Below are 12,781 nucleotides of genomic sequence, written 5' to 3'. Positions count from 1 at the left end.
AACTCGTTTTCGTAATTGATTAATTATAATAACCTAGACTTTTTTTTATATTTTTTATCGTAGTTATTTTTCATTTTTTGCATTTTCTTTACTACTGCCTTGTTTTCTTATTTATAATCCGCCAACGCTGAAATGTAAGATGGGCGCCAAAACCTCTTAAACTGGACTTTTTCTTTGAATCCGTCTGCTATTCACACGTGATCGTAATTTGCTGATGCGGGTGATATGGTTGTTGTTAGCTTTAGTTTTGCGTTAGTTTCGTGGTGTGTGTCGTGGTACTTCAAGGTGCCCCGTTTCGTTAGTACTTTGTTTGCATAGTTTCGTTAGTACTTTGTTTGCCAAGTTTACATAATGACATCTTTAGCAGTAAAAGTAGAACAAAGTCAAAAGACTACAACTATGGAAATTCAAGAAGAAAGCTCAACAAGTGCTCACTTCAGTGCAGTTTCGGATCACCGGAAAATGATGGCCTTGCCTGCTTTAAAAATTTTAGCTGACCTAGATCATTCAGAAAAAAGCTTTGTCGTGTTGATGTCTGTCATGGACAGATGCTGCCGTGAACCAAATAATCAAGGTGTTTTTCTTGGATGTGGAAATAATGAAAACGATCACAGTTTAGCTTTTGGTAAGATTTACATTTCTGTTAATGTCTTATGCTGGTTTCTCTCAAAATTAACATCTGTTTGTTTTGCAGCTTACACTAAATGGTTCCTTGGCAGATTCGCCATTATATTTACTCGGAATTCATACATGAAAGCTTTTAATCCATTTATTGAGCTGAATGTTAAAATTTTGAATCTATTCAGAGATAAAGAACCTGCCCAATTTACTGCTATTGTTAATGAATATGCCAACTTGTTGAAGGAATTGGTAGGAATTGTATCAAAACAATCCAATGAAGAAGTCTGCAATAGAAGCTTCAAGCTACACTCCTTCGTTCTCAAGGAACCAGTAACACTTGCAGCAGATTGCCTTTTAAAGATGGATGGCTTGCAACTAAATTCATTATTAGAATGCTCCCTTCTGCAAAATAGCATTACCAAGGTATCTTTTGTAAATTACAATTTTGTTAGTGTTCTACAAAATATTTTTGCATATTTTTAGATTTTTGCTTTGTCAGCTGATGGCATTTTGCAATATAACCATCAATTGTGTGACAAACTTGTTTGTATTTTATTGGATCAACTAAATTATGGAGGAGTTAGTTCATTTAAAGCTACACTGGACTGCCTTGGGAAAATCATGATTCATAATTATCCAGCCAGAGTAAATATTTCACACATCCTTAGGCTCTTATTATGGTTTCTATTAACATTGTGGTAAATATATTTTATTCATTTATTCATGCTGTCAGGTTCTTGAGGTTTTTCTAAGCTACGCATACCGCCTAGTAAACCTATTAATGGATAAAAGCAATCCACTGTGGCTTGGAATTAGTGAAGATAGCTACACAGAAATAGAAATCGCGCTAACTGACTGTCTCAGTCGCCTATCTAGTCTTTACGGCTTGAACAATGTAACTAATCACCAATACCTGAGGCTGATCAGTTTTATTTTACTTCATCAAAAATTCCACCAACCTTGTATAAAATATTCAATATATTTGAATGCTTACAATAACATTAATTTTGAATTTATTCTAGCTTTACTTCCCAATCTTTTACAAAGTATGCTGGGCTCACTTCAGAAATTTACATGCCCGGAAACAATTTCTCTTTGTAGATTCACACCTGATTTATGGATCAAGCTGCTAAAGCATGCTAAAGTAACTGACCACAGAATTTCATTAAACAGCAATGTTTTATTACTAAATTTCTTTACCTGTGTAGGTTGCCATTCCACCCTTACTTATCATCTTGCAGAGTGAGATGACGCCTGGAGACTGTCCCATGGAAGTTGATGAGCCACCATCTGCTAAGAGACTAAAAATTGATTTTCTTCCGCCATCGACTTCTTCTACTTTATGGGAACAAATTAAAAATAGCTGGAAAGAAATATTGAATCAACAAACGGCAAGTCAATCAATTGAGATGACCGACGCTATTGCTTTGGTTAGGATCGCAATCGTTGGAGTCAAACTGAAACTGAAATGGCGCGAAATGAACTCGGTCTTGGATGAAGCCGACTTCGAAAACTTAAACGGAAAAATTTGTGAAATTCTTTTAACCAATGAAATCAACAGTGAAGATATGGACGCTTGGATGGATATAATTTGCGAGTATTTGGTCTGCTGTATCCCACTCACTTACGTCGGAATCGATAAGAACGTCGCTATAGCGTGGTTTGCCCTATCGTCTCTTCCTTGGCTCTCGGCAGTCTCTGAATCATGTGACCTGGAAGCCAAATGGATACAGGCCAGTCGAAAATTCAAGTCTTCTTTTCTAAAGCGCCAGAGCAATTTCGCCAGCTGCTTTGTGAAATTCCCCGTCGCCTTTTTTAAACCTTGGGCCGTTGACATTGGCTTGAAGATTTTGGACATCGAGTTTCTTCAAGCTGACGCTGAGGCACTCATCCCTTCTCTTCCATGGATCGTCCGCCATAGCAAGTCGTTCCGCGAATCAATAACACAATGCTTAACCACCATTTTGGCTTCTGGTTCTAGAGAAGAGATAAGGGAGTTAACAAAAAATGGAGCAGACCTTGTCTGTGCTCTATCAGGCAAGATGAATGTTGTTAATAATCCAGAAGATGGACTGAGTTTACGGTGCACTCACAATCTCGAAAATCTTGCTACATCATTAAAAGTAAGCATCGTTCCTGAAGATATGGCGCTCTTCTTCCTTGAGTTTGTCTTTGATGAAAATGATATTTCGCTACTCCACCGCGTGGATCTTTTTCGATCGGTTCTTTATCATTCTGCTCGAACCGAAGCCCTTCGTTTATCAATCACCAAGAAACTGCACAAAGTGGCGCAAATTTCGGTTGAAAAAAATTTACCATCTCTTCAACGAGCCATCTTAACGTGCGCAACCATTTTGGTACAGTTTTGGAAGGAAACTGTCATGGCAGACTGCTTTCACATCCTCTTCAAGATATTGTTGCTGTCTGCCTATACATCCCCTGTAACGTGCTGGACTTCATCGACGGTTAAGGATATTGCTTCGAAACTCAGTACTACTCCCGAAATGCTCTTTCAGCGTCACGCCACCATCGTTTGTGATGCGTTGCTGAGCAATCCTGATTTGGAATGGCGGAATAACTTCCTCTCTTTGGCTCCAGAAATTTTCATGAGCTCATCGCAAACTATCTCGAATGTCCATCAATGGCTCATTCTTTTGGTACCCACCTTGATCCCACGGCTGGTTGTAGAACGTACAAAGGCCCTCAGTCCGTTCTTTGATGAGATTTGCAGTCAAATGAACAAAACTCAAACGGAATTGATTGTTAAATATTTTTCTGATATTTACGTCTATATTTTGCTCAATTGCGATCCCGACGAGCAGAGTACTTTTACGTCCTATTTCGAGCGAACAACCAGACAGAAAGTGACACAACTGCGAGCACCAAATTTCCAATCAGTTCATAACGATTTGCTCATCCAGTTGCATTCCCAGCGCGAACGTGTTTTGAAAGCCCTCAGAATCTTTGCTGACGAAGATAAATCAACAGGCTCATCTACGTCGAGTTCTGCCGTCAAGATCCGTGGCCAAGTCAAAAGTGTGGAAAGTATAGGTGACTATCTGCGTCCTCGCTTTTTGGGAATTCTAGTTCATTTCGACAGTGTCCTTCTCTCCAAGATCATCTCAGACAAGATCAAGATTGAAGCCTTGTCCTCTCTCTCCGATTTACTCCATGTAATGGGAGCCGAAAATATAATTGCTGTCCGTCTAAAAGTGTTGGCTACGTTGAGAACAGCTTTACAATTGACTGACGAACCGTTTCCTCAGTTGAACGCTTCGGCGTGGGACGCTTTTGTGAGGATACTTGGCGTTCAAGAGTTGGGACCATTAGTGAGTCAAATCGCAGTCAGTGTCCTTCCTCTCCATTCATCATGTGCGGAGCAGATCCGTGCAATCCTCTACTACATCGTCGTAGAAAATGCAGAAACTCTGAAAGAACACCTCAAAGATCTTCATTTTCTTCCTGAACTCCCGGGTAAAATAATAATTTCTGTTTTTATTGTTTGTTTGTTAATTTCTTTATTCTTCTATTAGGCCTCGAAGATATTGTCTATTCATTGAAAAAGACTTGCATCACTAACAGCAGTATTCCAGAACAGCTGTCTTTACTGATGCGCAACATATCACATGAAGATTTTGACGTCCGGATGCAGTCACTGACGCATTTGAAGTCGATTGTTCAGAAGAATTTTGACAAAATCCAACAGCTCATTATGGGCACTAACGACACTTCAGAGGCCGTCTTGACGCGTCTCATTTCCGCACTTTTGAAAGGCTGCTCAGTTCGAGAAGATGAATTGCTGTTGCTGTATGGCAAATGTTTCGGTTACTTGGGAGCTGTTGATCCGGGGCGATTAACTTTCAGTGACCAACATCATGGCGATTCTACCAGTTACACCGTGACCCTCATCGACGATGATTTCACCTTTCATCTTCTTTTTTTACTGGCTCGTTCATTCTTAGCGCCACGTAACTCACAGACGCTATCCATTCTCTCCTTCACTATACAGCAAATCTTGAAGATCTACAATTCTGATGATGATTCGTCGAAACTATTTGAAACCCCACTGTGGAATCGACTCCCTGAACAACTCCGAGTGGCATTTTCTCCTTTGACAAATTCGCGTTATGCTTTGAAACCTTCGTCGGAATCCGTCCCAGCTCCGTTCCCTGTTTATCGATCTGCGATTGGGAAAAGCTACGGAAATTGGCTGTACAATTGGACAGTCGAGTTGGTTAGAAAAGTAACCCACACTCTTGCACAGCAAATTTTCAGTGCCTGCTTGCCGACTCTACGCCGGGACATGAACATCAATCGTTATCTTTTGCCGTACGTCGTCATTACTGCACTATGGAGCAGTCCGGGAGAGGAAAGCGCCCGTATTCACGAAGAAATTATGGCTGTGTTGACAGATCGTGGATTACAAAGAAGCCCTCGGAGAATGATGAAACGGTATTCGTCTAGTGCCAGCGCAACGGATTTATCTAGTCAAGGATCAGGTCCTAAAGATTTCGCCGATGCCAATCTCCATCAATCCAGCATGCAAAGCATCTTTTATTTGCTGGATCATTTAAAGAAATGGTTGAAACAGAAGCTGAATAGTTATCGTTCTTCCAAAAAGGATCGTTCTCTTACACTTGATAAAGAATACAGAGTAGTTCAGGAACTCGTAGATAGCATCCCGAATGATTTACTCGCCCGTGCAGCTCATCAATGCCAAGCCTACCCTCGTGCCATTCTTCATTTGGAGGCGCACTTAAAAGCCAATCCTATTCAATTGCGGGATCAGTTGGGATTCCTTCAAAAACTTTACGTTGCCATGGACGAACCAGACGGAGTTGCAGGAGTTTGTGCTATCCGAGATCAAGAACCCAGCCTTGAAGAAAACATTACCGCTTATGAAGCGACCGGCCGTTTACAAGATGCGTTTTCTTGCTATGAACGTATCAGTCAGAGAGAAGATTGCTCTTTAGAATTTTATCAGGTTTGTTTCATATTCATTTTTCTTGCCAACATGGACATGTAAAATTTTAATTTGTCTTTCCTAATTTCGTACAGGGAATGCTGCGATGCTTATTAAATTTGGATCTCCCCCAAGGAGCATTGACTATGGCCAATGGATTGTTGCAGAATTGTCCCGACTGGCGCCGAAATTTGGATGATTACCGTTCAGAGTGTTGCTGGCGTTTGGGGCAGTGGGATATGCTGGAAGACGTTGTCAAGCCTTACGATTTAACATCGAACAATACTGCCGCCTCCGTCGGTTGGGGCGTTGGAATTGGTCAAGCTCTTTTGGCAACAAAGACGAACGATCTTAAAAAAATGGAAAATTGTCTACGATCAGTGCGGTTGAAGCAGATGCGAGTGATTAGTGCCGTCAACCTAGAACGTAACTCGTACCCAAGGGCTTACGAAAACTTTGTTAATCTCCACATCTTATCCGAAATGGAATCCGCAGTGTCATTACTCGATCCTTCGTTAATTTCAAAAGAAAACGCATTTCGAGTACGTTTTAGCGAACTCTTGACTAATTGGAATCAGCGACTGGATGGAGTTCAAGCGTCAGTGCGTTATACGGAACCTGTTCTGAACGTTCGCCGAGTTGTTTTAAAGCTTATAGGTCAGCAAGTGGAGGCTAAACAACCTCAACTGATGGAAGAAATCGAAGCCGAAATCGGGAAAAGTTGGCTGGTGAGTGCTCGTTTGGCTCGAAAGGCCGCTCATTTCCAACGAGCACACATCTTGCAACTGGTTGCTATAACAAGCCCTTGCCCACCCTTGGCCATCTACATGGAACAAGCCAAGCTGCATTGGGCTAAAGGCGAACAGGACCAGGCCATCACCGTACTGAAACGAGGAATTGAAAAACGTTTCCCCGACTTGCAGGCATTGCAGATGGAAGCTGCTAAACTCCAACCTAATAAATTGACCACCGACATTCTTGAGTGCTTGAAAGCCAAACTTTTACTTGCTCGTTACTATGACGAGACTAGCCATGCAGACATGAACACCGTTATCAAGTACTACAAGGAAGTGACGGAAATAAGCAGAACGTGGGAAGAAGGTTTTTTCCGGTTGGCTGGTTATTACGATGCTCTCTACACAAGTTCTGACGGAAACAAAGAACAACATCTTGATATGGCGCGTTACATTATCACCAATTTGGGTCGCTCAATGATATACGGAAGCCAATTCATCTATCAGGCGATGCCACGAATGCTTTCCCTTTGGATGGAATTAGGAACCATGGAAGCTGAGAATCCCAAAGTCTTCAAGATCGGCAACTCCAAGGCTAAGATGACCGACGTAACAAAGGCTATTGACAGCGTACAAGAGAAGATCCCTGCGTACAAATTCTTAACGGCATTTCCCCAGTTGATTTCACGAATTTGTCATCCGCATCTAGAGGTGGCTGCTCTCCTGAAGCGAATAATCGCTAAAACACTTGTAGCTCACACGCAGCAATGTATGTGGATGATGATTTCGGTGTTAAAATCATCGTACAGTATCAGGGCCAAGCGTTGCCGAGAGATCATTGATGTAGTGGCTTCTAGCCAAACCAGTTTAAGGAGCTTCTTCGCAGATGCTACCAATCTGGCTGATAGACTCGTCGAATTGGCCAACAAACCTGTCGAGGACGGCATCATGGTATTGTCTGTGGAAAAAGCATTCAGATCTCTTCCTAAACTACTCAGTCAACCACAATTCAGTAAAATCATGGTTCCGTTGCAGTGGATGATGACGGTAACATTGCCCACAACCCCTGGAGAAAACCTGGAACACAATCCTTTTCCTAGAGATCCTGTCTACATTGTTGGTGTGGAAGATACTGTCGAGGTGATGCACTCGTTACAAAAGCCGAAGAAAATATCCATCCGTGGATCCGATGGGAAATTATACGTTTTCCTCTGTAAACCACAGGACGATTTACGGAAAGATTTTAGGTAAATTTGTTTGTTCTGTATTTTGTATATATATTTTTTTTAAACAAGTTACCATAATGCAGATTAATGGAATTCAACCAACTAATAAATCGGTACTTGGTACGAGATCCCGATTCACGCAAGCGCAATTTGCATATCCGGACTTACGGAGTAATTCCTTTAAATGAAGATTGTGGTCTCATTGAATGGATTCCAAATCTGATTGGTTTAAGATTTGCTATCAACCGGATTTACAAGGAAAGGGGTTGTCTGATGAGCAATACTGAGTTAAGAAAGAGAACACCTCATGTTCGAGATACAATTGTTCGGAAGAGAGAACTATTTGAGAAAGGTTTGTCATTTGTTGTTGTCTTAAACTTACTCTGAGTCTTAGAATTCTATTTCGTTCTTTCAGAAATCCTGCCACGGTATCCTCCCGTGTTTAGCGAATGGTTCCTGAGTACGTTTCCAGATCCACAAGATTGGTTTTCTGCCAGGCTGAGTTATGTTCGAACTACGGCCGTCATGTCCATGGTGGGATTTATCGTTGGGTTAGGTGACCGACACGGTGAAAACATTCTTTTTGATGCAGTTTGTGGCGATGCAGTCCACGTGGATTTTAGTTGCTTATTTAACAAAGGTTGTTTTCAAGATTGATTTTCTCTCACCTCGGCATAATATTTTTATTTTTATTTTTTTTTACTTCTTTAACTCAGGTCTTTCATTTGAATGGCCCGAGCAAGTTCCTTTCCGTCTTACTCATAATATGATAGAAGCCATGGGAGCTACTGGAATTGAAGGGTCATTCAGGAAGTGCTGCGAAGTGACGCTACGTGTACTAAGACAAGAGATTGACACTCTCCTTAGTGTGCTGAAGCCGTTTGTTCATGATCCACTTGTAGAATGGTCAAAGAAAACAGTGAACAAAGGTCGTTCTGATCTTCCTGAGATAAAAAACGAACAGGTCTAAAATGCTTTATGTTCTCATCACCTGTTGCATTATATTTAATAGATTTTCTTATTTCAGGCCATGGAACACGTCGAGAACATTAAAATGAGATTACAAGGTTATTTACTACAACCAAATTCCAAGAATAAATTGAAATACCGTTTCTCTGTTGAAGGACAAGTAAATCAGCTGATTGCGGAAGCTACCAGTATGGACAATTTATGCCAAATGTAAGCTGTGCACAGTTTTTAAAATGTTATTATATGCATACTGTTAAATTATCGCATCATCATTTCTGCGTCTTCTAGGTATATCGGATGGGCAGCCTACATGTGATATGGATTTTATATATTCGAGAGCCAATTATTACTTGCCGTCTATCTCAATTTGCGAAGTAGTTCAAATACGTTCTTATCTTTCATTTTCGAATTTTTTCTTCCTCCTAAAGAATAAAGAAATTCATTGTATTTTTAGTCTGCAATAGTCTGTTTCATTTCCACAACTTTTTTGAAATTTGGCATGTAACTTGGGATTGGGGTTAGGATGGTAGCAATGAGTAAAAATCCAAATTTTTTCGTGTCTGAATTGAAATTTGCTATCCACAACACGCATACTTCGAAATCCGTTTTTTTCACTGTTTTTTGACGCTTTTAGTACTTAATTTTTTTTTCAGCTTCGTCACTTAAACAACTTGTTAAGGACGTAAAGATTAACATTTGAGCCAAAAATTATCCCATTATGTATTGCCATGCATCAAACTTTTGCTATGCGCTCGATATGCGCTGTAGCTGGTTAATCTAAAAATGGGTTTTCTGGCCGAAATAGATAACATAAGGAACTTTCATCTGCTAAGTAATGTTAAAATAATAGATACAATTAAAGCTCATTTAAAAGATATCTTAAAAATATTGAAATTTATTGTTAATTTTCGTATCGCAATAATATCGCGTTTGCTTAAACGAAAGGGAAAACACAAAAAAACTAAATGTTAGCAAGCGACCTTCAGAAATGGAATTTTAATATATTTTAAACGTGAGCATCTATTGTGTCTATTATTTTAACATTACTGTTAAGTTCCTTATGTTATATACGTATTTCGGCCAAAAAACAAATTTTTTGGTTTACCAGCTACAGCGCATAGCAAAAGTTCGATGCATGGCGGGGATAGTAAATCAATACATAATGGGATAATTTTTGGCTCAAATGTTAATCTTTACGTCCTTAACAAGCTGTTTAAGTGACGAAGCTTAAAAAAAAAATAAAGTACTAAGCGCGTCAAAAAACAGGGAAAAAAACCGGATTTCGACGTTTAACGCGTGGCGGGGATAGCAAGTTTTAATTCAGACACGAAAAATTTTTGATTTTTACTCATTGCCACCATTCCCCTCTGCACTGCCGGACCCCTTGATTACATCACATCATACATTTTGATTTGTCCATCATCTTGAAGCTGTTAATCCCTAAAGGCAAAGAGGGGGAAATTTTGTTATTATCGCCAGCGCTAGGTGGCTTATGGGGTGAAGGCCTGTATGGCGAAAAAACGAATAAATTTGGGGGAATTTTTTCAAAAATTTCAATTATTAATAACTCGGCTTCTAAACCGAGTATCGAAAAAACATGAAAATTATTTAAAGAGATGGGCTATCCCATTATTTTAAAACAATTAGTTTTTGTTTGGTGCAGCAGTTGACGAGAAAAAAGCTGCACAAAATCCGAAAATAAGTATAATCAAATTTTGGCTACCCCCCACAGTTTTTTGCTAGTTTCTCCAAAATGACAATAGTTAAGCGATTGCGGTGTTCACCAATCGACTTAGCGAACAATTTTGAACAAAATCTATCTATTTGTTAATTTTTAGAACCGTAAGCGATGATTTCCGCGAAATCAAAAACCCAAAAAACTAAATCATTTAAATATGTATAAAACAAAATGGCAAACGAATTTTAACAGTCGGATACATTGTTATCTTAACAATTTTTGTAGAAAAGTAGAAAAATTTTAGGAAAAATACATTACTAGAAACAATGAATTCACGGAGGGACTGTTCGCCATAAGGTCCCTTTTAACAGGTCTCCGTGACTTGACGAAATTTTAAGCATAGTCCCTCCAGATTATTTTTTTTGCAAGAACATGGTTCATGCAATCATATTCAAATTTGGCAACATGATTAATAAAAAGTAAGGAACATTTCTTGGTTGTAAAAAAAAATTAAAATTTTGTAAATTCATTCAATTATACTACTTTTTCTAATTTTTCCTTTTTATATCGGATTTTTTTTTAAATAGTAAACATTAATATTTGTGAGGGGGGATATTAATACAGATATGAATTAATACAAAGAACAAAGTCCACGTGCAATGCAATTCGTTCTCGGTTAAAAATTATCTTGACTTCACTAATAACAGTTCGATTTTTTTTTCAAATCACCAATCCCGAACATGCCAAACAACCACGCACATGTAGTGTCGCGCTTCTATGCTGTCAAGAGTCGCTTATTGTCCCAAGAAAATAAAGTCAACGCCATTCGTTATCATGAAACCATTGAAGGCAATCTCGCGAACGGCTACGCCATAGAAGTCCCGTACGATCAGCTACAACTCCCTTTCGGAAAAGTCTGGTACCTCCCACACCAATTTGGCATCAATCCGAATAAACCAAATAAGATCCGTGTGGTTTTTTACTGTTCCGCTAAATTCAAGAACATCTGCCTCAGCAACGACTTTCTTCTACGTGACCCGTATTACTATCAAGCCTAACGGGTGTGCTGCTTCAATCGCGACAGCATTTATTCACCGTATCCGCAGATATAAAGGGTATGTACCATAAGGTTGGAGTCACTCCCAAAGATCAATCCGCTTTACGTTTCGTATGGTGCAATCCAGGCAGTGGCGAACCGCTTCGAACATTACAGATGACTACGCAAGTTTTGGGGCCGTCTCCTCATCCATCTCCACATTTTGGGTCCTGCAATACACGGTAAACAGCAATATGAAATTTCCAGCCTTAGAAAAAATTTCGTCGGCAATTTAGATTTCGACAAATTACCGATTTAATACTTTCTCGGCTATGTATGGGTGTGTGACATCGATTGCTACTGAATCCGGATCTGGCCAATGGAAGTGGTCACATCAAAGCGTCGAATGCTGTCTGCAATGTCCCCTACTTTTGATCCATTAGGCATCCTTCTACCCGTTATCACACAAGCAAAGTAACTGTTTCAAGCGACATGGCGAACAACTCAACAGCGCGCACCGGCACGAAAATCAAGCTCTCGTTTTGAACCATTAGAGTGGGAAGAAACGCTGTCAGACGCAATCCTGCTCAAATGGAACTCCTGGGCTAAAGAGCTATCATTTTTAGAGAAAATCTCTATCCCACGATGTTTCAGAACGGAAGATTTCCCCATTGAAGACAGTCAGTTGGAATTGCACATAATTATCTGACCGACGCATTTTGAGCAGTAGCATATCTCCGAACCATCGCCAAGGAAAAGTTCAGCTACCTTCTAGCTAAAGGTTGACTGTCCCCTTCAAAGGTACTATCTATCCCCCACCTCGAGTTCCAAGGCGCAGTCACGGCCGTTCGACTAGCGAAAATGATTAAAAGCGAATTGAGACTGTCTATAAAGGAATACTATTTCTGGACGGACTCAGAAATAGTTCTGCGATGGATTTATTTCTTTCATTGCAATTATTCCAGCGTTGTCTCTGACCACGTTGGTGAAATTCTCCGGCATTCGGAACTGGAAAAATGGAGATTCATATCCGGATAAACAAATCCCGCCGACGACTGCACGAGAGGAATTTTCCCTTCCAATCTAGAGTCTTCATCTCAATGGTTAAGCGGGCCAGCATTTCTGAAGGAACCTTTATCTCACGAAACAGGAAAGGCCGAACTACTGCCACTCGGAAATAACGACACCGAATGGTGTCCAAAAGAATAGTTGGCCATGTTAATAGAACCAATTATGTCCCAGACGTTAGCACCTATTGCCGAAATAATAGAGCAAACCAATCACGGGTACCCCAGCCATGGTAACCTCGCGCGGTGCCCATATTAGGTGAACATTCACTTTGGATGATGTGGAGTTCTTATTGGTTTTTGAAGGTCCATTGATTTTAGTCTGTCGTTTTACTCTAGTTTAAAATGGTAAATCTCTGTTGCAAAAGTGAAATAGGGAATTGAACAGGGAATTTTTTTATGTATTTAATTTATTTTTTTGAATTCCCATTTATTTTTTAAAAATGATTTAAAAGTGTTGTTTACGTTTTTTTAGGGACGAAGGGGG

General features: G+C 39.9%; 1 protein-coding gene across 2 annotated transcripts; it reads left to right on the top strand.

Annotated features, from left to right (window-relative positions):
* The first annotated feature begins 160 nt into the window (after positions 1-160).
* On the top strand, positions 161-8,960 carry LOC124310800 (serine/threonine-protein kinase ATR-like). Of its 2 annotated transcripts, XM_046774778.1 has the most exons (14): positions 161-625; positions 695-1,044; positions 1,105-1,266; positions 1,355-1,583; positions 1,644-1,765; positions 1,830-4,095; positions 4,155-5,605; positions 5,680-7,565; positions 7,628-7,896; positions 7,960-8,184; positions 8,261-8,508; positions 8,572-8,611; positions 8,669-8,723; positions 8,802-8,960. In XM_046774778.1, exons 1-14 carry the CDS (start codon positions 352-354, stop codon positions 8,827-8,829), a joined length of 7,605 nt encoding a protein of 2,534 aa, XP_046630734.1. In that variant the 5' UTR covers positions 161-351; the 3' UTR covers positions 8,830-8,960. The 2 variants fall into 2 exon arrangements, with proteins under 2 accessions (XP_046630734.1, XP_046630733.1); XM_046774777.1 differs by having other exon boundaries at positions 163-625; positions 8,572-8,723.
* Positions 8,961-12,781: the final 3,821 nt, after the last annotated feature.

The sequence above is a fragment of the Daphnia pulicaria genome, chromosome 8, assembly GCF_021234035.1.
Source record: "Daphnia pulicaria isolate SC F1-1A chromosome 8, SC_F0-13Bv2, whole genome shotgun sequence".
In the NCBI taxonomy this organism is placed as follows: domain Eukaryota; kingdom Metazoa; phylum Arthropoda; class Branchiopoda; order Diplostraca; family Daphniidae; genus Daphnia; species Daphnia pulicaria.
The sequence above is the reverse complement of the archived record's forward strand: the minus strand, read 5'-3'. Positions and strand labels throughout refer to the sequence as shown.